The sequence below is a fragment of the Amblyomma maculatum genome, chromosome 5 (genome assembly GCF_055883805.1).
Source record: "Amblyomma maculatum isolate TAMU_Amacu chromosome 5, ASM5588380v1, whole genome shotgun sequence".
Taxonomy (NCBI): Eukaryota; Metazoa; Arthropoda; class Arachnida; order Ixodida; family Ixodidae; genus Amblyomma; species Amblyomma maculatum.
Genome location: NC_139348.1, coordinates 78449635 through 78473591, shown reverse-complemented (window position 1 = coordinate 78473591; position 23957 = coordinate 78449635). Strand labels below are relative to the sequence as shown.

The following is a 23957-nucleotide window of genomic DNA, read 5'->3' as shown; positions in this document are numbered from 1 at the left end:
TGCGTCATGCTCCTTTCTTGTCCTGCACGTCAGCGGACATGTCACTCTGTCGTCTCCTTTGGAAAGTAGACATTCCTCACTGGACGATAGGGCTTCTCGACTGGAAGGGTGAACAAAAGAAAGAAAGCACTTCCTGCATTTCCCGCAGGGGGACGTTTCTTTGTGTTTTTCCAGACGTTCTCTTGACAGGGTCAATTTGGCATTTGCAGGCCTCCACAAAGCAAAACAGGCTTACAAAACAGGATTCCTGGAAACAGGCTCACTTAGAGCCATTGGACCATCACCACATATCCACAACACGTATCCATGCCCACAGGCGAACAATAGAGCGCGCAAATGCGGATGCACGGTCGTAACAGGGCCCGGCACCGAACGAGTGTCCCTGCAATGCCGGGTATAAACCGTTTCTCTCCCCTTTCGAAGAGCTACTGCACTCCTGGCAAGCCAGGGTGAATTTTGGGAGTGAAGTAGCGATCGCACTTCGAATATACAACCACCAACGTAGAGCTCCAGGGAACGCGAGTTAGAAACCAGCTGGCGGGCAGCCAATCCTTCGCGGACTACAAATTATACGGCACCCCCCTTGTTTGTAAGTGAGGGTAATTAGGGTACGCACCGCATGCATATTATGCACATCTGTAATGTTCCGCCCTGAATTCGCATACAGCGGCTGCGTTCCGGTGGAGGCGAAACGAAGTGGCGTCCGTGTGCTGTGCGATGTCAGTGCACATTGTTGTTGTGGATGCACGGGCCTGCTATTGGGTCGTCGCTGAGCCACCTCCGCTGCCTCGTGCAGACAGAAGAGAAATATGAGAAGAAAGAAAATGAAGAGGGAGAGAAAGACGCGTGCCGCAACAACAGCCGTCGTCCACCACTGAAGCAGAGGCAGGTGCAATGACGGCCTACAAGATAAAAATTCGGTGGCAGGCCGCAAGCGGCGGTGACCTCGTTAAAGGTCCCCAGGTGGTTGAAATTACTCCGGAGCCCTCCACTACCGGGGCCCCTTTCTCTCTTTCCGCTTTCACTCCTCCCTTCCCTTACAGCGTGGTTCAGGTGTCCGCAGAACAAGTGACAGATACTGCGCGTTTCCTTTCCTGTGAACCAAGGTGGTGCCTCCCCAGTTCGCTTAAGAACAGAGAGGGGGGTGGAATGAGTGCGAATTAAGAGTGCGGAGGCTCGACCGCAGTCTGCTATGTAGAAGGAATCATCGCATTTTACCAAGTTCGTTAACTCAGGCCTAAGCGACCAGTTGACACAGTAGGAGCTGCTCGAAAGGGAAAGGCTTACGCTTCACAACTTCCCGGTTTATATCTATCACGTCCACGCAAAGCGCTTGCCTGCAGAAGCTGCAACTCTGTGCCTGCGGGAACAATCAAAGCGCACATATAGTATTACCACCGCTCAAGGTTACTCGACTACGAAAATTCACTCTTCTTCCGAGTCTCGCACGAAGCAACAAAGGGGACGACACTTCACGCCTTCCAAGAACCTCGAAGCCGAACGGGGATACTCGTAGTTGACGACCGAGCACCAGCACCACCAGTTTTAAGGCGCAAAAAAGAAAAACATACAGGTCGGAATGGAAAAAAAAAAAAAAAGCATTTCTTCCCCCGCCCCGAGTAACGCGAATAGTTTTCGGACGACGCAACCTCATACACCCTCTCTGCGTCCTTTCGCCCTCTTTGCGCATCCTAGTTGCACTATTCCGCGCACGCTTGAGCGCCGACGCCGCAGGAAGGTGATCGCGCGCTAACGTCGGGCTTGCATCACCCCCCCCCCCCCCCCCCCCCCAACAACTACTCGCGGAAAGACGACGCGCCAAGTGAACGCGGGAGGACGCGCGCGCCTCGTCGGAACTTTGGCACATCACACTCGGAGTCGGCGCACGCGCGGCCACTGGGGAAAATAAATCAGCGAGTAGCAAACAAGCAAACCGAGACCTCGGTTGGCCCGGCGCACAAGTAGGCGTCTCGCTTCGAGCGAGACTCCAACGCGATGTGTCGACAACGCGGCGCTCAACGCCGGCCGCGGCGGAATAATATGCGCGCTTGTTTTCGCCACAACCACTACTCACTCGAGTCCGCGTATATATAAGCAGGCCATTCGCGCTTGTACACACACTATACGCCCTCCCCGGCCCAGTCATGCGGTGAAGCGGTCACCCTGGCATATACGATACCCGCATATACAGAACGACGCCCATAATTCCACGCGGGCGACGTCTCGGGGTGACACGCGGTTGTTATCGGTATTTCCCAAGTCCGATTCACGGCCCGTGCGCTTCAGACCGGTGACCTCTTCGTCACCGAGGGGCATTTGTCTTCCAGAAAAGCAACTGATCGGACCTCGAACAATCCATCACAGTAGTAACGCCTACAACAGTCGGCAACGTAGGGCACGCATAACAAAAATAGCATGCCAGAAGTCATACCCCCATCCCTTTACTAGAGTTATGCTTTGACTCACCTTCTCCAATAATAGTGCCCCACCGGGTTGGTGCGGTAAGACGCCCGACTACTGTGCCGGAGTACCAGGGTTCGAACCCGACCTCGGCGGCAGCGTTTCGATGGAGGCGAAATGAAGAGGCGTCCGTGTGTTGTGCGATGTCAGCGCATGTTAAAGATCACCAAGTGGTCGAAATTACTCCGTAGCCCTCCACTACGGCCCCTCTTTCTTTCTTTCCACTTTCACTCCCGTCTTCCTCCCTTCCCTTACGGCGCGGTTGAGGTGTCGTAAGACAGTTACCGCGCCATTCCTTTCCTATAAATCAATCAATCTCCAATAATAGTAATAAAAATTCACACATCCATCCTCCGCTATGCTTGTACTCGGCGTAGTCAGCAAGCGCTCGTACGAATGACAACTGAGGTGCTGCGAAAATTATCGATGTAATGCCGCTCTAAATGAATGATGACTAACATAAATACCCACGGCTGACGTTGCGGAAAGAGGGGGAAAAAATTGTACGAGCATCGTTGACGGTGCTTTATTCGGTTTCGACGTCATTTTTTTTTTACTTTATATATATCTCAATGCGCTCTTTGAAGGAAAGTAAGCGGTGACCGCTTCCCTAAACCATCAACCCTAACGAATGGAACCAAATTAAGAATAAAAACCAAAGCGGCACCGACTGCTGTATGAATCACCGAAACGTCGCATAGCGTTATACGTCCTGCCAACGAACGACGTCACGTTCCCGATTTTAACAATTTAAGCTGCACGCATATCGTCGACCAGCGCTACTCGTTTGCCCCCTTCGAGAGCGTAGGGAAGAAAATGGGAGGAAAAGCGAGTCAAAATCAGAGCGGACTGGACAAACTGCGCTGTTCGTTCCACTTCGCGAGGAGACGACCCCAGGCGCGCAATCGGCGGCAACGGAGCGCGGTGCCGCGACACAACAGTGACACAAAACACGAGTCGACGTGAAGGAAACGGCAATCAGAAACTTCGCATTGCAGTTTCAGCCTCTACCGGCAATCCGAAACTTCGCACTGCCGTTCCCGGCAGAGGCATGAGCAGGAGATGCATGCCAAACAAAGGAAAAAAAAAAAAAAAAAAGACGTGGCCTGAAAATAAAGCTGCAGAAAAAGGGACGGCTGCGAGAAACGCACACAGAGACGAAGTTGTGCAGAGAGAGAGAGAGAGAGAGAGAACGGAGAATCCGGGTTTCAGGTCAAATTCCCGGAGCACGTCCGTAGGAGGAAACCGACAGTCGGCGGTCACAGACGGACGGAGGCAAGAGAGACCGTACCGCGGGGCACTCTGTGCGTGTGTCCTCGACAGCCACACGCACACCGCGTACGTACAAACGAACGCGCGCAGCCGCGCATCCCTTCATGCCCTCATCCGCCGACCGTGCGCGCAGAGAGGGCAACGCTGACGCCCCGCGGCTCTTGCACAGCAGGTCGCGTGCACTGCCCAGACGAGAGGCTGCAACAAAACGCGCGAAGAGGGAGAGGAGGGCGTCCATTAGCATCTGACCTTGTCGAAGGAGGCACACGTGTCATTACGACAACGACGAAACCGGGCGAACGAGGCACGCGCGCTTTGTCGGTCGGTCGGTGGATGCAGAAAAATGCCGCACCAGCGGCTTGCCTTCCGATAAGGACATGCATCGTTATTTTGGACACCTTCAGCTGGGCGTACGTCGCGGCCGGCGTAGTAGCAGTCGCCGTTCTGGACGAGCCATTCGCCGGCGCAAATAGAGCACGGAACGCGAGAAGGAACAGCTGACGGTTAAATGCGAGACAAATAAAGTGGTCGCGAAGGAAAACAGACCAAAAAAAAAAAAAAAAAAAACAGCATTTATCTCACCCGGTTCTTTCCTGAAAGCGGAAAACGGAGAGACGGTACGGGGAGACCGGATCCGGTGGGAACTACACTGCGGACAGCTTCTCACCCCGACCCGCGACAAGAACCGACACGCCGAGCGAAGACAACCGCAGACGGCAAGACGACGCGATATGTCCGCCACGAATTGGATGGGAGGACCCAAATCGAAGTGGGCGAATAAAAAATAAAAACAAGTTCGACAGCGTGTTTGCATCCACGAGGCCTACGCAAAAATACCTCCCGAATAAAACGTCGACACTTTGTACCGCTGCCCTTCGGTACGAAAACATGGCAGCGCCTGCACCCGCCAGGGGGCGACACCAGAAAGGTCAGATGACCTGAAGAGATGAAACCAGAAAATTCGCGGGGTCAGGGTGGCGCAGTCAGCGAGAGATAGCAGTTTGTAGCAGAGCCTATGGACGCAGTTGGGCTGGTGGTGGTGCTCATTAATTTTGCCGAAGCCTCCACCGCGAAAAGGACAGGGACGTGAGAGAAAGACATGGGGAAAAGCGGTAACTTGAAAACTGATTTTTATTTCTAGCGCGGAGGCATATATAAAGAATAAAGCGCCCCAAAAAAGAAAAGTGAGATGAGACTCATAGCACTCTCATGCCATGACCATCGAGCGAGTGAACGCAACTTTATTGAATTAAGACAAAAATAAAGATAACATAATGATCATCGAGGAACGCAATGGTCTGTGTCCTGTCGCCTGTTAACTCTCACGTGTCTTTTTTGCGCTTCAGACTTCGCCAAAATGAGCAAACTTCCCCAACTAGCCCAAGAAACGGCATCGCTGAACTTTCTGGAGCTGGTGGTTATGATAAGGACGGCTATCGCTATAGGACCATGCCAAGAGAAAGAAAAAGAAAGAACAGTGGAGGAGATTTGTGTACTGACGGTAAGAAAAACTTTATGCGTGCATATGCCAACTCGATATGAAGGGTGTCGGTTTCTATCTAGGAGGCCACGTCAACTGGTTGGCTTAGATCAGCCGCACGACGGCTTGGCGCAAATGCCGAAAGGTGCCGCAAGAGCACCCCGCCGATTAACAGGGCGAGGTACATAATGCACCTCTTTACGCACTCGCAGTACTACTATCGGGCGGAAAAAGTGAACGCAATAAGGTAGCGGCTTGATTTTTTTTTTTTCTGGACTTGTTGCTGGGACTGAAGGAAGAATTAAAATGAAAAAAAAAAAAAACTGCCAACTGACGAGCCGGGACACCAAAGCCGCCTCGTGCGGACAACAGAGACGCGAGATTAGAGATTGACCAAGAGGACGCGCCTGGCAAAAACCGTCGTCCGGCGGAAGCGACGACGGCCAGAAGCCCGGTGACAAATGAGCCCCCGACATGACCGGCGAACATGCCAGTCCCAGGTTGATCCACCCCCTTCTACAAGCCAGTCAGAGTAGAAACAGTTCATTTTGACGAATATTAAAAGGCGCAGAAACCGTTCAATGTAAAGAATGACCTTGAAATTATGCATGCATGGTAAAGGTCGTCATTTTATGACACCTATCTACGGGTGCTCAGGATCCGTATGCCGAGTTTGCGGCGCTTTCGAAAGTGTTTTCACCCTCCCCTCGAGCCATCAGATTGGTGGAAGCACCAGAACCGGATGTTGCCACGCCCACTTTTGATTCCGGCATTTCCATCAGTCAAATAAGGGGGGGGTGGAAACTGAAAACGACGCGATTTCAGAACACTGGCATTGTAAAGTGACTGTAAACGTGCTTTTGCACTGGTCCGTTTACTTTTGCTGCAGATATTGCATATACGCAATCCCCGATTTGCCTCAAATTTCATTCCTATAGCTTCGTTCACGCGTTTCGCACACCAGTATACGCGCGCACGCTCCATCTAAGCTCACACTGCACCAGGGAGCGCAATTGTACAGGGTTTTGAATATTTGAGGGCTGGGATTTAAAAAATTCCTGTGCAAAATCTACTAACCCATTCGAGCTGAAATAACGTTCACAAAGTAGCAAAATATAGTCTACGTTATCTGATAAGTGATTAAACATCGGTACTTGCCTAGATTTCTCGAAATCAAGGAAAAACTGCTCTCGGTGGCGTGCACAATTTTCGCAGAAGAGAGTCGAAACGCTGCTTTGACATGGTTAGCCATCTGTCGAGCAGTGAGGCAAGCTCCATCTCGGCCGTTAGCGCGCTTGCCTCGCTACCCGACAGATGACGCACCATGTCAAAATAGCTTTTCGACTCTCTTCTGCGAAAATTGTGCACGCCACCGAGAGCAGTTTTTTCTCGATTTCGAGAAATCTAGGCAAGTACCGATGTTGAATCACTTATCAGATAACGTAGACGATATTTTGCTACTTTGTGAACGTTATTTCAGCTCGAATGGTGTAGTAGATTTTGCAAAGGAATGTTTTAAATCCCAGCCCCCAAATATTCAAAACCCTATAGATGCTCCCAAGCGCACACTCCAGCATGACTCCAGCAAGAGTCGAGAGACGAAACTCGTCCACTCCAGATGGCGACCACTGTGGCGGGTGTTGTTTGTAACCCGGCCATAAAACAAGCCGCGGACTGCCACAACTGTGCGAATCACGCGCGCGCGAAGCTGTTTCCACGACAATGCAAGCGCTCCGACAAACAAGGTGCCGCTCACGACGCACATATTACGCGTCTCCGCCGCGATCCACTTCACCGCATGTCCCTGCGTTTGGATTGCGTGTTGCAGCATCCACGACGCGCAAAAACAATTATTGCAGAGGGCGCACTGAGCGCGGAGCCAAGACAGCGCAAAGCAACCTTCCCGTGGGCTCCATTTACCATTGCATTTTTTTTTTTATTTCCACCTCTGCCACGCGAATGGACCAACACTGTCTCAACACCTTGATGGAGGGGACTGTAGGGCTGAAAAACACCAAAACACCTCGAGGCAGAGGCAAGTTTCGCGCGAAAGTACATTAACACCAGTTCGTAAATTTACTCAAGTAGATAGCTGTAGCGACATCGGCGTTGCAGCCCCCTCTGTTTGTTCGTCGTGTCTGCAGGGGCACTGATACAACTGACCACACCCATGCGCGCAGTTTGGTTACGTTACGCCTAACGCCTCCCACCCTTTATTTTTTTCGTTGTAGCACTCCACTACACATTATTTCGCGTCAAGTTTCTCATTCAGGTGGCGATGAGAGGAAAAACCCTGTTGGCGACAGAATCGTGGTTCCCGATGCCTTGGTGGTTCTACAACTCGCAAACACGTAACTCTAGAAGTGGTAAAATTAGCTATTCCTTTAAGACCTATATAATACAAGACGGAACAAGGAACGAGAAATATATCTATAACGTGACTATAAACCGTTGACAATAAGAATTCAGCCGTGAGCGCTTACTTTTGAACCCTCTGCCCCGCCTTTGCACCAATGAATGGTTAATGATTGAATGAATGGTGAATGAATGAATTAATAAACCGCGCCGATGAATGGCTAAGGAAAGGGGAAAGTGAGTTTTCCGCCAACTAATCAATAAACGGAGAAAGGATAAATAATTTATCTGCGATTCCCTTGAACAAATATTTGGAAAAGAAGCGGTCGGGGCTTCAAAAACAAAAAGTACTGCACTTCATTGCTAACACCTGCCTTTTATCACTTAACCGTTTTCTCTAGCGCACATGCGCGTATTATGCAGTGGGCCCCCACCGGGGTGGCGCTCGACTCCCTTCCCCAAGGACGCGGGATCGAATCCCGGCTCGGCGGCCGCTTTTCGATGTAGGCGAAAAGCAAGGCGTCCGTGTGCTGTGCGATGTCAGTGCACGTTAAAGAACCCCAGGTGGTCGAAATTCCCGGAGTCCTCCACTACGGCGTCTCTCATAGCCTGAGTTGCTTTGGGACGTTAAACCCCACAAACCAAACCAAACATTGATACAGCGTGGTCGACAGGTGCGTTTGAATACAGCGTGATATGAACGTAGTGCGCGCCAGACCGACTGGCCTAGCTGGGTAGCACCTCCTACCTTTCGCGGCACCGCATATACAGAACGGTCCACTGTTAAAGGGAACACGCGGTTGTGTGGCCTAAACACTATACAAAGCATTGCTGCCGACCACTGCCGAGAATGGCTGGCGCCATATGCATGCCCCGGAAAAGCAACCGGCGGTGCTTGCCGCGCTTGCACCTTGTGCGATAATTTCTCGCCGGGTTTCTTGGAAGTGCTCTGTAAAGCCCGGCAGCCACGCGATCTCATGTTCCCTTTTACAGTGGACTGTACTGTTAGGCTTGCGAAACCGACAATACAAACGGGGAACAACGATTTTTCCGTCAATCGCGAACATCCTTCGCGAGCTGCAAACCCCGCTTCTGCAGCCGTTCAGCAGCAACTCACACGAGCTCTAGTGAGTACCCGCACTCGCTAATGAATTGGACGCAACCTTGGGAGACCCTCCAAGAAACCGATCCAAGACAAGACGAAACGCGCCACCGGCGGCGGCACTGTCAGCATCTGTCCACTTCGAAGCGGCTGCGGCGGATGCATCAGACCTTAGGACGCTTTTCACAAATCAGAACCCTGATCACGTGAGGACGAAAGCCCATCCCGGGTCCCTCAAGCAACGTGACGGCGCTTGGGCCACGTGCCAAACGAGAAAACGCGGTCAATGGGTTAATAATAAAAAAAAAAACTAAAATAAAAAAAAGGGTTCGCAACGGGAAGGGCGAGGCCCCGGCACGAAGCGCTCCCGCCCCAGGCCCGAGGAGGCCCTCCGCGACACCATCGATGGCGCGCTGATTGACGCCCATCGAGCGCCGGCGACCTTGGGCAGCTCGGATGGACGCAAGGACGTCCGTACACCCTTCCCTCATCTATTCCTCCTCGGGCGCCACAGTGACGACATCCTTTGCGCTGTTTCCAAAGGGCCTGACGCGCATATCTTTGGGTGCTCACGCGTCCTGGATTACGCAGTCACACATTATACCTGCTGTCCAGGTGCGCGCTCGCACGTTAGTCGGGCATGTTACGTGTTCGTGTTTAGTGCTGGCAAAAAGGCTGTCACCCGCATAAAAGCTCTGGTCCCCCAAATTAGGGTACGCTGAAAAATCTACTAGACTTAAGGCGGCGGACATATATTATGGTGAGGATACCCAAAAGTAATAGAAAATATGGCTCTGCCCGTGCAACTACGTATAACGGGCTAAAGGCGGCGGACTGTAGACGCGACCGCAATGATCGCTACCAGAGTCGGGTTGATGAACCTATGTAAACTGGGGACACGATTTTGTACAACTATGGATCAGGTAGGCTGTGCTTTGCATTAAAGCAGCAGTGATTAAACCGTATTCTTATTAAATGACTTGTAATTGAAATTAACAGAATATAATATACGGTCCATAACCCTCTGGTAACGACTTGCCATTGCTCACCAATCAACACGTATTCTGAAACATCAGTTGTTCAAGCGGTCGCTTTCAGATCTTGCTAAAAACGGAGTTAGAAGTGTGAACAAAATATTTACAGGACCAAACTCAGCCACCGAGGGAGTAAGTGCCCCGACCAGGTGGCGCGCAGCGGTTATGGCGCTCGACTATTGTTACCAAGAATGCGGGATCGAATCCCAACCTCGAAGGCCACTTTTCGGTAGAGGCGAAAAGCTAGGCGCGCATGAGCTGTGTGCGATGTCAGTGCATGTTAAAGAACCTCAGGTGGTCCAAATTTCCGGAGCCCTCCACAACGTCGTCTCTCATAGCCCGAGTAGCCTTGAGATGTTAAACCCTATAATATACACCAAACTAAACCATAGAGGCGTAAGTGACTACAAACATGTCTGTTATATACCAACTTCACAAGAATTCAGTACCTATGATGAAACGCAGTCCAGTGGTTAGTGAAAATATGGAGTTCGACGCTAGACAAAGTGATGTCAGTTTCTGAAACAAACAAAACACCGTTCCACGAAGCGCTGCAGGGCTAGGGATTCCGGCGTTTCTTTTACCGTTTGGCGCCCAAAGACCAAACAGGAAACATGATGCTCGCAAGATCCGTGCAATAAGCGCTTTGAAACGAGTTCAGTATACATAACACCGCAATTTCCTCCTCCGCTTGTTGACTTAGAACACGTACCTCGGTTTCATTACGCACAACTCAACGTTTACGCTGGACTCCGCGAGTGAGGTGTCATGATAATGCGACAACAGTCTCCACTGATGCCCTTAAACGCAACACTGATGTAGCCGCCGCATCAAGGTGCTTGCTCACGGACCTGTAGAATAAATGCTACGCCCAAGCACAAACCTATACACGAAGTACTTTTACCTCAACGTAACATGCTCTCAACAACTGTAAACGCTGAATCCCATTCATATGCAGAAAGCAGCACGCCAAGCAATGCACTTTACTGTCAGCAAACTGCCCAGCGTGTTTCGATTCGTAAATGACTCGACCAATTGTCACTATGGAGTCAACGTCAGTCACAGCAATAGAGAAAGCAGAACAGTTATTTTAACGCTAATTTTACTTCGACGCACACAGACCCAGTTTTTGAACGTGTGATATCCAATACTTTGTTTTTATTGCTGCATAAGACTGTAATAATACCTGAAAAGCATTGTGTGCGGAAAGCTATGCAAGCGTACTACAGTCACGGCCGCTGAATACCAAACGAGGTTCCACCGAGCGGCCGTGGTACAGCCTCTGTCAAAAATAAAGCCCACAGGGCTTGGCTGTGAACCAAGAAAGCGAGAGTAACTTGCACCCTCAACCTTCCGCAGCTTATTCGACGGGTGTTCCTCTTTCTCGGTTTATCTTTTTTTTTTAATTCCGACAGATGCTATACGGCTGCATCTCAAACAAAAGTAACGTCTAAACCCGGGACATGAGTAATACCCTCGACCTCTAAATTATGTGCTTCAAAGTGAAAACGAATGGCTGGGAGACTCAGCGCGCGCGACCGTCGCACTTGTTTGCGCCGGCACACAGAACGGCATATATATCGGCGCTCTTCCCCGCATAGATAACAAAGGCAACTTAGCAATCTTGATACGCAATTATCGTTAGTGCAAAGGCCGCGTTACATTCGCTTCTATACCTCAATAGTGTAATCCCTTATGCCTGCCCGGGCTTTTTCGCAATCAACGCGATAACTTTATGGCTGTGGCTAAAGGTACGTCGGACGGACCCGATCAATGGTCTTAAAGGTACGTCCGACGGACCCGGTGCGTTTTTCTTCGGGATCCGTCCGACGGATCCGGGAAATATTTTTCAGAGGTACGGCGGACGGACCCGATCGGTAGGGTTCTTCCGACGGACCCAACGCATTTTTCTCCGATATGGGCCTTGGGATCCGTCGGGAAAGCCGGACTCAGATGTGGTTGTAGCAACAACATGGTAGCCATATGTAGCCAAATCGAAGTTGGTATGAGGTGTACGTGCGAGGTGTAAGAAGTATGTACTACATACTGCATGCGTGAAATGTGAAATTACAAAGAATAGTACAGTGGCAAGAATAGTGCCTAGAATGGGTGATATACTACGTGATGGCATGATGATAGGTTTACGTGAGTTGGACCGCGGCAGGGTGGCAAGCACGACCAGAGCGCAAGCGCATGTAATCGCGGTGTTGACGGCCAGCCCGCGGCCCGCACGCCCGCTCATTTGGTCCTCGTTATTATGTGGATTAACGTCTACGACGGTCGTTATGTAATTATGTAGTTTTGATTCTTCAAAGTTTCCTCACTTCCATCTGTGATGAGACGCGTCACGTAACGCATCGCTTTCTGCTCGCATTGAGGTTTGGTGCTGCAAGTTCTACGTAGTACAAGCGGCGCTGAAAAAGCTGGGCACCGCCGGCGTGTCTCTAGCCCAAGCATCGCGTCATTCGTGTTTGTTGTACAACTGGAGGTGTGGTTTGTGCTTACCGTGAGATGCTGTGATTACGGATTACGTCCTACTAGAGTGCTGTGTGAGACTACGAAGAGTGCTGTGATGAGTGCGCCGATGTCCGGACGGACATCAGTGTGTCCGTTTATGATCGGCGATGTTGCACGTGCATGTCAGTGTTTATTAGGTGCAGTGGTAATTTATTTACACGCGCTGTGCAACAATCAGACGAAAATAAGTCATCGACAATTTGTTAGCCTGTACTACAGAGCTCAAAACTCGGAAAATGGGAATGCACGATGCAGTTTTCGCATGTTGGAGTGGACCGAAAAATAAGTACCCAGCCCACACCGCCGGGATGCGTATTACTACAGGTGAAATGGTTCAGGTTTCTGTAAAATAGCTGCGTGGCACAGCACCTTTCTAAATGTTCAGGCTTTGTACTATTGTTGAAGGCCACTTTATCATTAATAAAGGAACGAATATGCTTTATGTGTTAATGACTAATGCTTTTTCAACATAGTATGTTCATTTTTTTTTCGTTTTTCCTTAGTTTCCTTTGTTTTTCATGCTAGACAAACACAAATAGTACACTTTTAAACTTGTCAGTCCAAAGCTGAACATGAATATCTGCCATGCATGTGACAGCTTTAATGCTAGAAAGGTTGACATGTATAGCATGCACGTACACGCTGCGACATCTTAGTGGCACGTTAGGCTACTTGCCCCAAGGTCGTGATGTTTAATACCAGTGATGGCAGTCGCACTTTGGTGCAGGTGAAATGCAAATGCTTCTGTTTTCTGCAAGATGTCAATTCAAAGTACAAAGCCCAGGCAGTCAAATTAGTCTGGAGCTCTCCACTACGGTATTCTTCATAGCTACGTATGTCACTTTAGGATGTGAAACCCTACATGCCACAGGTAGGCTGCATTGTTTTTTAGATTTTGTAACCTCTCATCTATGTTTTGCAACATTTGGCTAATTTTAGTTCCCAAACAGTTGCTAAAGATGAACCCGAAGCAGTTCTTGGCATGGTTTCCTGCTTGGATTAATTTGCTAATTGCAGTTCTTTGAAACTTGCATCAATGCTGGACAGTTCAAATAGCAAGCAGTTGAATTACAGAAATGATGTGGATCATGCATTTCAGTTCTGACAAGTGGAAAGTAACGGTCCCCTCCTTGCATGCATAGGTGCCTTTAGACAAATACATACTTGGGTGTGTGATTGTGACGCATATCAAGGGTCAACAGAAGGCCATGTGGAGCCAGTGTGATATTCTTCATGAAGGCTAAAGTAAAATTGTACAACAGCTGCTGTACCATGCAGAAAAAAAATTGATCATTTAGTGTATGATTAACTGACCATGAATAGCATCTTACTCAGAGTATGATGTGATATATATCTGGTTTAGCATCCCAAAATAACTACGGCTATGAGGAACACAATAGTTGAGGGCTCCGGTATAATTTCGACCATCTGGGGTTCTTTTACATGCACTGACACCGCACGGTGCATGACGGCCTATTGTTTCGCCTCTATTAAAATGTCCCTGCTGTGGCTGGAACCAAATCTGCATCTTTGGGTTCAGCAGCCAAGCACTTTGAGCCAGCACAACGGGGCCAAGTATCAAAATGCATGCCATTACATTTCTTTCTAGCCTGTGGTTTTCTTCACAGAACTAATGTATACAAGGAAAAGTAAACAGCAAGAAAACACAAGTTTTATTGCACATTATATTCACATTTCAGCAAACATTCTCTAGGAAAAAATTTCTCATAATGTTTTCATGGAAACCATGAACAAAACAAAACAATGCACTTACTCCACTCGAATTATTAATGGGCAAGGTTGCATCTATACTACTACACTGCACTTATCACAAAACCACAAGCCCCATCTGCTTTGGCCAATCACTTGATGGAACTAACGGAGACAGATGTCGCACACCACAGACTGGTTGTCTCGCAACATATCTCTGCATATGTTGCATTTCAATTTCATGCCTTTCCACTTAGTTTCAACTGTTGCCAGCATTACTAGTCACCCATCTTTTCTGAAATTCCTTTTTACGCTGTTGGGATCAGCATCCTTGTTAACGATGGTCTCTGGCATTTTAGATGCTATCATTTTCACATCTTCATCTGGAAGAACGAAGGAAATGACAAGCTTTGAGCAGAAAAAAAATTAGGGAGACTCCTAATCTCCACCTGTAAGGGTATGGTGTGCCAGCGTTAATGGTTCTTGTCTGCAGATCCCACTGTGGATTCTCGTTAATTTACATGCCCTTTGCTACAAACATTACTACTAATTCCTTAATTCATGTCTCTGTTATCTCAGATATACTCATTAGCATACGGTCGTAGGCTGCCCTGTTAGGTGATAGACAACCTGGCATAGACCTCTGTAAGCCTCAACCTTTCTTAATTGGAGCTGAAACGTTGAAGATGAAATATTTCAAATATAACTTTGTAAGCTTGGCTTAACAGCTCCTGCCATGTCGTGTGGCCTCGTGACATTTGGCTCGTGGCACTTTTGGCTTGTGCACAGGGGTCATCTGTTAAACACTGGTTAACATGCATGAAAAATACATTTTCACACAAACTGATGGCAAATGGTCAAGTGGTGCACTGCAGATTCTGAAATGTATACCTATATTCATGCAAGGATTGCATCATCACATAACATGATCAAGAGTTCTATCAGTACCTGTAGTTACATAGCATTTCAATGCCCATTAAAGGACCACCTCCGACAATGGTTGTTGTTATCTCAAGACCTGTTCTAACAGCGTACTGACGCCATTCCACTGAGCGATGGACATGTATATGCATACCCTAGATAGCTCATGATTGTGGATCTCATTTATTTCTATGACTTCCAAGGAGTTCCTGTCGTCAGAAACTTTATGAAATCGGGACAGTAGTCTTGAAAGGTGAAAAGAAATAACCAGGTTACCTTGACGCAATGCTAAATTACAGAGGGTGAATATGCTGCATGAAGATACCAAGAAGCTTGTACAAAGAAAAGTGAGAGTGAAATGGCAGGATTTTTGAAACATTGAAATAAACTACAAACTATACTTGTCAAACCTGTCATTAAGGAATGGAAATCATGCAGTAATCAAAAACACAACATGGAGGACATTTTAGGTCATCTTCACAAAACACATACCCAAACCTCACACACAGCTTCATACTTATGAAAGAGGACAAACCAATATGCAAGGAGTGTGGAGATGAACTAACAATAAACCATATCTTACACATGCGCCAGAGTCGAGAAAAGAGGAAACATTTTGTACAATTTCCAACAGATCCATTTCCATCCCAGCATAATCCTAGGAGAGACGTGCAAATTTCCTGCATTTTTGGTTTCCTAAAATGTTCCTAAACAAGCTACATCCTAAAGAACATTTTAGTCATTACACACAAAATAAATACATTAAACCTTGTTCTTGGTGCATGGCAGCATTAGTCGTTTAGGCACCATAAAAATCAACACAATGCTGTAGTAAGGTATACCTTGGTTAGCTATGTTATATGAGACAAGATTTCGGCCTGGTGTGGTCCTTACTCACGTGACAGCGCTGTCATGAGGGTCTATGTCCCAGCGATCGGAAAGTGACCTATTCCAATAATTTTACAAACTGAAGGTGATTGTACAGATTTCTAAAGACTGGAGTGCTCAACTGTTTTATCAACGTCCGCCTGCTTTGACAGCCTGGAGTGAAACTGTTGAAGAGAATACATTTTTGAACATTTAACGCGTTTCTGAAGGCGTTGCTTTCAATTACGGGGCCAACAAAAAGCAGGTGAATGTCAAACGCCGCCTAGATAGGCTTTCTAGCAAGACAGCGGTGTAGCGTGGAAAATCGCTCCGCCGATCCATCGCTGGCGCCGCTGACTTGAAAGGCGAACTGTTCAAACTTATATAGCTACTGACCACACCTGAAACACTGAATTGCGCATGATCAAGGCAGAATTTCTCTAACACTGAGCACTGGTAGCTATCGATTTCGCGCCCAATATTGTGAAAATCTGTCCTCTCTTCGATCATTGATACGTCCACGGTTGAACATTTATGCGCCTCGGGGTAGGCCAGCCGTGGGAACATGGATGCGTGGTTGTAGCAACGATCGCTTGCATGGCACACTCTGCAAAATTCCAAGAGTCAGCTTCTTCAACGAAATGTGCAGCGCACATTTTCTACCGCGTACCTAAGCCCGGCGATGCATGCATATCGATCCCGATCGTTTCAAAGCTGCGCGGCCGTTCAGTCGGGTCACGCTAACCTCGAGCATGCGGGGGTTTAAACTACATGTACGCAAACTTCAACGACAAGAAAAAGATGCAGCCTAAGCACTTTAGTCTAGTAATCCCCTATATACCAAAGAACATTGCTGTTCACAGGGAATTCGGATCATTCACGCTTCCGGCTTTCCGGTTGTGCACTCTTGCGGTGCGGTGCAGTAGGTCTTCGCCTCGACGAGTCGATGTGCAGGCCTCTAGTAGATTCGGCATGTCTTCTGCCACGGCTCTGAGGTAGAATTTAAACGAAGAATTTAGCTAAAAACATCCTGTTTCCTCGGTCTGCATGTGAGGAACGAGCACAATGCCATTTCACATACATACTTTGGACTGCCGAATGTTCAGCTGCACGACGAGGTGTGTGTGTGTTGTGCCGGCGCTAGATCTTCAGAGGTCGATGCAGGACCTAAGACAGCGTAAATGCTAGGAATAGCTCGCTCGCATTACGGGCAGATCGGGGTGATAGTTTAGTGCGAAGCGAAAGCTGCTCGTAAATGTGCGTATCTCGATGCCAGCTGGTGGAGCTGGTGCAGTACGTAGCATATCGCCTGCAGCTATGTGCTTGACAGCGATGTTTGCCGTACACAACCCTAAGTGAAGACCGTGATCTATGTTAGAACGGATGCACTCTTCGTAGCACCTCATCGAGAGTCGCGGCTAGCTGATATCATAGAGGATGAGATCCATTCACGCGTAGCAAGCGGAATGGGGCCGCGTTCGACGTGCATATAGCCATGAGCCTGTATATCGACGTCCGCCGTATCTTTACGAGAATCGAATGGATCCGTCGGACGTACCTTAGACACTTCGTAACTTTATTGTTACAAGGCTGACGTAAGTTATTTCCGATCACACTAGTCAACTCTACCGATACGAAATTTCCACGCACCTTAGCCGTGTGGAGAAATTTCAATTTGGCTGGTGCAAGATAAGATACGTCAGAAACGACCTCAACCGTTATCGTCTGCTGGAGAGCGAACCGTAAAGATATCGTCTGCTCCGCGATGCTGCGATGCTTCACCCGTTTGCGTCAATGGAGGTAACTTTCACCGCTGGACGCCACTTTATGGTCAATCAGCCACCGTAAGTTGCAACGTCATTACGTGATCGGCCAGAGAGGCCCTGCAATGTCACTGGTGATCGGCCAAAGAGAGCCTGACAATTAAGACAACCCCCAACGAGCACGATATAATTGGCACACGATGAGAAATGGGAAGAACCATTTCACAAGCGACTAGTTGCGGTCTGCGAGCTGGGTTTTCCACGCAGATCATCCACCCCTACAGCGGCAGACGACAGCCGAGTCAACGAACATAAAAACAACAAGCGGATCCAGTCCCTCGCAGGGATGATCAGGCCATCACAGCAGGGAAAAACAGATGTGAGCGACCTTGTATGCAATGGCGTTGCAGCGGTACTTCCTTTTAGTAATTTTATTTTTATTTTTATTTTTCTTCTGACTGGTTAACTAGCGCAAAAGACGAGGCACCCCAGCCGGGAAATGAAGGCTCACAAAGACGCGGACAAGGCCGTGCCAGTGTCTGCAAGGAAAGATTTTTCTTTTTTTTTTTTTTTTTTTTTAACTGGAACCAAACCAGTTTGGTGTTCGCAGACAGGAGACGGCGATATCGATGCAATGCAAAATTACCGCGGAAAAGAAAAACACGGATCTTGTCTCGCTAGGAAAAAAAAAATAGAGGCAGAACATCTGGTAAAGTAGACAAAAATAAATCGGTAGAAAACAGTAGTAAACAAAACCGTGAATGTCAACACACCTTGACAAGCAGGCTATAACAAATTATCATTTCGATGCTTGACTACCGGTACTTATGCCCTTTGGGCGCTTACGATAAAACTGAGTGCATCATTTGCCAGCATCTGATCGATTCGGTCAGAGTCTCACACAAGACACAGGGCAATGTAGGGCAATGATGCAGATGACAGCTCGCAAGTTGCACTAGACGGCCTGAAGAAAACCTCGGTCACCACATTGTGTGACAACTGTGACATTGATCATCAGGATACCGGGGAACAGCACTTCAACGACGACACCAAATACATCCAGGCCCGAGGGCGCAAGAAAGGCGATGTTCTCTTGCTAAAGACGCACAACCAAAACGAACACGCGAAGACGTTGAGATACATGCAGAACAAGCACGTTTTCAGAGAACTGCAGAACAATAATCGGCCACCGCCGCAGCGCATATGGCAGCACACAACACATCCGCTTGCGGGAGGAAACCGCGCATATTCAGTCATCCGAGTCGGCCTGTCGATGAGATAAGCGCTCTTTTCGCAGCTCGTCAAGCGGGAAACGCATGTGAGCGAAAAAGTGAGCGAAGCGACAAGGCGGCGCGGCGTAAGCGATCATGGTTCGCTCCGTCGCCTACTGGGGAAGACGCATGCACGCGACAGCGCGAACCGAGCGAAACGACGACAACGCTGGCATTTGGCTGGCTTAGTGGCTTAGTACACCGCAAAACTATTGCCAAATCTAACAAGAGTCATAACGATTGCAAGAATTGACGTTATTTTGCGACAACATGGCAAAGTAAAATGTATTTGCAGCAAACCGTATCGAATGTGCGTGAACTTGCACTGTAATCGGCACGAATAGTCACGTGACCCCTTGTTTCTACTGTTTCGGTTGCGATTAGACGCTCTTTGAATCCTTGGCTATCCACCATTGTTCGTACAAAGCGAAATGTTTACGCGGTAATGCACAATCACAATGCAACACGACAAAATAAAGAAAGCATGCGAAATGAGCGGCAGTGACGTACGGTTACTTCCGGGCGAACGAGCGAAATTTTCTATTTCGGCAGATCCGAGCGACGAGCCAAGCGACACATGCATTTCTGTTCGCGCGAAGGCTTCGCGCGACGCGTGCCGCCGTCGCGTTCGCGTTCGCGTGAGTTTTCGCGTGCATGCGATTCAGCCTTCACTATCGAAAACTGGCTCGCGCACGGACCTCGGCGGCGTCCGTTGGGAATCTGGACGATTGTTGTTGCCCCCTCTATTGATTTTCGGTTCCCAACTCATGGGTCACTGGCCGGACGAAAACTCCTGTACACGATTGCAGACAGAGCACAGGCGGTGGCCAGCAGTTGCACGGCACGCGTCGGAAGAGCAGAAATACGATTCGTAGGCTTACCGGACGTCGGAAAGGACTCCGTACTCCTGGGCACCGATGCAGTCATATTCATACGAGAGTCCGCGTCTCGAACGGGCGAAGAAGGGTAGCGCATCAACGAGGCCAGAAAGTGAAGGCGATGAGAACACAGACAAAAAAAAACGATTCGTTAACAGTAGTGTAACACGGTTAACAGGTTAAATTAGCACTAAAATAAAAATGTAAACGAGATCCTGGCCTTGCAAAACTAGCTTGCAAGACCACCCCCTGCAGCAGTGAGAAGGGGGGTGGATGTAACGAAAGTTGACGAAAGGGCTTGCAAAGAACGCTCTTTCCGTTAAAGGCCAAAAGTGGCGCTACTTTTCATCGATTTCGGTTTCACACAGTTTTGACTCTTGTTTTATTTTTCACAAGTTTTAAACCACTGTAGCCTTAGCAAACTTAAATTCAAGCACAAACACAATTTATTATTTATTTTATGCAGCTTATTTAATATTGCATGCAAAGCATGCGATAGAATCAAAGTTCAGCTTACCAGCGCCGCGTATTGAACAATCTTTTAGCGGGAGTTCTGAAAGCCATGCAATGTTGGTGATACCAAAATGCGCCGCAAAATACTGAGCATTGCGAGTACGCTTTTGCAGGCTAGTTGGTGCCTAAGCATTCTGTTATTTTGCGCAAAAAACACGACACAAAGAAACGAGGTAGACAGGACAAGCGCTTCCTTGTCCTGTCTACCTCGTTTCTTTGTGTCGTGTTTTTTGCGCAAAATAACAGAATACTGAGCATTATTCGTTCTACATATCTTTGTTTCCTTAATAAAAACCAGATGAAAGGCACCTGTCAATTAACCTTTATAATTTCGAAGCAGTGGTACTGTAACTCGAATGTTCAAAAATGAAAGCAAGCTCAAAGCCAGTCACTGAAATCTGCTATTTATACTGCGCACTGGTCAAATCCATTTATAGTCTGAAATTAGATATTAAAATACCCACTTACCGTCTCCTGCAGTTGCAATTACCACAAAGCTTGTCCATTACAAGGTTGTACACGACGCCGATATGCTCTGCAATCGAGATTTCTGCGTCAGACTACGCTGATGAATACTTTTGAGTCGCTCTATCTGAATACCAACGAAGTCAAAGGCTATATTTGAACAGTTCCGAGTGCAGTTTCCTGCTTTTAATGCATCCTGCAGGATATGCATGTGTGCAGCTGGCAGAGAGAGCATCGTCTGCTCGCGACGCTGCCAAGCAGACTGGCAGCGCCATCTATGCAAAAATATATGTATTGTTTTATTTTCGCGTGGGTTTTTTAAAAAGAGGAAATTCATACCCAGAAATTCAAGTACTGTGTGGAATATAACATAATGGTTTACTGTCCCAAAGCGGCATAGCCTACGTGGGGAGCCGCAGTGAAGAGCTTCACATGAATTTCAACCACCTGGGTAGTCAATGGCACAGCACAGTGGGACCCTTCAGCCACCCTACTATACCGTACTGTGCAAGATGCTCAATTTGCTCTACATGAACTCAAAACAGGACTGGACAATGCCTTAGTAACCTTCATTCCCAAACCTGGAAAATCAATAGACACCGACAACAAAATCTCTCACTTGGTGTGTCGGTAAACTTATGTAAACCATAGTCAGGGATCCACGTGCCTATAGGAAAGAGGATTCCTTGCAGACATCATGTTCTGCTTCAGGCCGCACTTGTCTTGCAAAGGATATCACCTTGCAACTAGGAAGCAAATTATTAAAAAAAAATCATCAATGAAAAAGAATGTCAGGGCCGTTCTAGATTTGAATCGTAATGGGGCATTTGATAATGTTAGACATGACTGAGGTCTTGAAAATTTGAATGACACTAATTGTGAACTGAACTGTGGGTCAAGGACGTTTTATCCAATCGCGAGGTCATACTGAGAATTGATGACGACGAGTAAAGCTCTTGCTATTAAGGGGCACCGCTCAGTGGGCAGTCTTATCCCGACTCATTTTCAATATTTCTATGATACCCTTCCTCAAAAACTGGAACGGGTATGGAGGGGAATACATCGTGAACATTAAAGGGTAGAGACACCAATTTTTTGTGTTGTACTTTTCTTTTGCAAATAGTGCTTAGCGATTCTGCAATCACAGAGCACGAAATCGCATTACATAATTTATTATCGTATTATTAGGTTATTAGTTCGTAGTAGCTTTGGTTTCGGTTTGTAGTCGCCAGGATTTTACTTTACGTCAAAAACAGAAGACATAACATTGAAATGTCACGTTGACCAAAAACTTGCGACGTCAACTAGTAGCACGTCGTCTGCTTGTTCTGCAGTGTGACTGTCATGGCGGAGCTTTCTGCGGAAACAGCTGGTCAACAGCATCCGCATACATGTTTGCGTCGTGTTGGCGATCGTGTCACACCGCGCCTATAGAAACTAGTCAAAAACATGTTGTCGTCCGCCAACAGCTGTCGCTATGATGAATAATTTTATTTGAACTAATAAAGGAATCTTTATACCCTTACAGCAGGCTGGAATCCCTTGGGATCAATGGTGTCCAGGGCCAGGTGGATTATTTTCTTCTGGGCGTCTTCATTCTGGCTGATCATTAAAGCCTACTTGCTCTCCGACAGTTGAGCAACACCGTATCACACCGTAGAAATTTGTTCGTAGCAGCGAAGATATCGGGAGGTGCTTGTCGGGTGAACATTTCGCCCAAATTCCTGCGCTATACGAGGGGCTCGGGAAAATTAAATAGCGGAAGACATCTCATTTAGTCTAAACTTGCTTAGCGTAAATACTCGCAAGTTTGTAGTTTTCGTCGCAATGAGGCACTGCTTTGGTTGCACACTTTTCATTTTCGAGGCACTGCTGCATGCTCATGTCATGGATCACCGTTATCGACTAGCTAAAGTTCCCACCCTTGTGAGCCACTGTCATGTGCCAGAATCCGCGGTGATTGTTGAAAGAAAATTCACAAATTTTAGCGAATGAAAATGGTTATCGAGTATAGTGTTGGCAACAGTGTATTGAAATCGACAATTCCTTGCATCACAGGACGCGCGTACAATCTCCACGAAGCGCCGGTGTGTCTCGATGAGCCCAGGAATGACAGTCCGCAACAGTCGACGCAGGCGCTACTTGTGGAGAGCAATTAGGCCGATTGAGGACGGTCTCCGAATACGCCTCTTATCGAGCGTATTTCATTATGAGATGGGCTTCCTATAGTAAAGCGGTGACGAATTAAAGACGAACCTTTAGTACAGTGCTCACCCGTTCCGAAGTGCCGTCCAGCGAAACCGACTAGGCCTATAGCGATGAGTAGGGCAGACATCGAACAGCGCAGTTCATTGCCTAGCGCACCCGCCGGAGGCGCCGTCGCCTAAAGCTCTACACTTGTGCAGGCATGCTGCTGTCGCATGAAGTCCTGATAACATATAGTACGAAGCCAAGGAGCGCTACACTGCTGCGCCGCGCGACCACTCTGGTCTCGGCTGCGGTGACCGACAACACAGTACCAGGTCGTACATCCGCTGACCATCACCACGCAGTCGGCGGCAACCTTCGCAAGTTTTAGCGAGTGAAAATGGCCATATCAAATATACCTTTCGCCACAGTGAGCCATCGTGTTGTCCGTGCGTTAGAACTGTTAGAACACTGCCACGCCGGTACATGTACGGGTGCAGTAGAATGGAGCCGACCAGCAACGGCAGGGTTGCTTGGACTGATGGCAGCATATCTAAAAAGTCAGAACATTGTCTCCAACGTCAGAAAACTTGCAATGACGTCACAAATTCTTGATAGTGCTTTTTTCAGTGAATATACCTATGTCACAGTCAATGCGCTAGCGATGTGTCCAGATTACGAGAGTGAGCATTTCCGCGAACTTTCCAATAAGATTAAAATATGTTTCCTTCGTCGTCCTTGAGTTTAATGCTTGACTGTTATGGTCTTCTCGAACAGCAATTGTAATTTGACGTAAGGCTCAACTCCAACGACACTTCCTGAGCGTCGGAGGGTGCCTTGATGCGCGCACTCTCTTCCGGAGTACGCGCATCGAGGCACCCTAGATCAACGTTTATAGTTGCCCTAGATATATACCCTAGAGCATCGACAGGGGTTTTAGAGCGTCGGCGCTGGCAACGCCGTGCCACTGCGCGAGTCAAAAGCAGCGCGCATCTCCATGGTACTCTGCGCTAGCGTTGAGCACCCTGCACCGGGCCGGTCTCTTCGTCCACTGTAATATGACACACCACATGCTACGTAGAAGCGTCCATCGAGACTCCGCCGCGGCTGCCGCCTCAGACCTCCGCATATCTAGCAGACCTCTCACCCGGCGGTGACATAA

General features: G+C 48.2%; 1 protein-coding gene across 1 annotated transcript in view; it reads right to left on the bottom strand.

Annotated features, from left to right (window-relative positions):
• Positions 1 to 19928, bottom strand: part of step (cytohesin steppke) — an 81343-nt gene extending 61415 nt beyond the window's left edge. The window contains exon 1 of the mRNA XM_084603828.1: positions 19634 to 19928. Coding sequence (XP_084459954.1) covers positions 19634 to 19727 — 94 coding nt within the window. The 5' untranslated portion in view covers positions 19728 to 19928. The remainder of the gene's footprint in view (positions 1 to 19633) is intronic.
• Positions 19929 to 23957: the final 4029 nt, after the last annotated feature.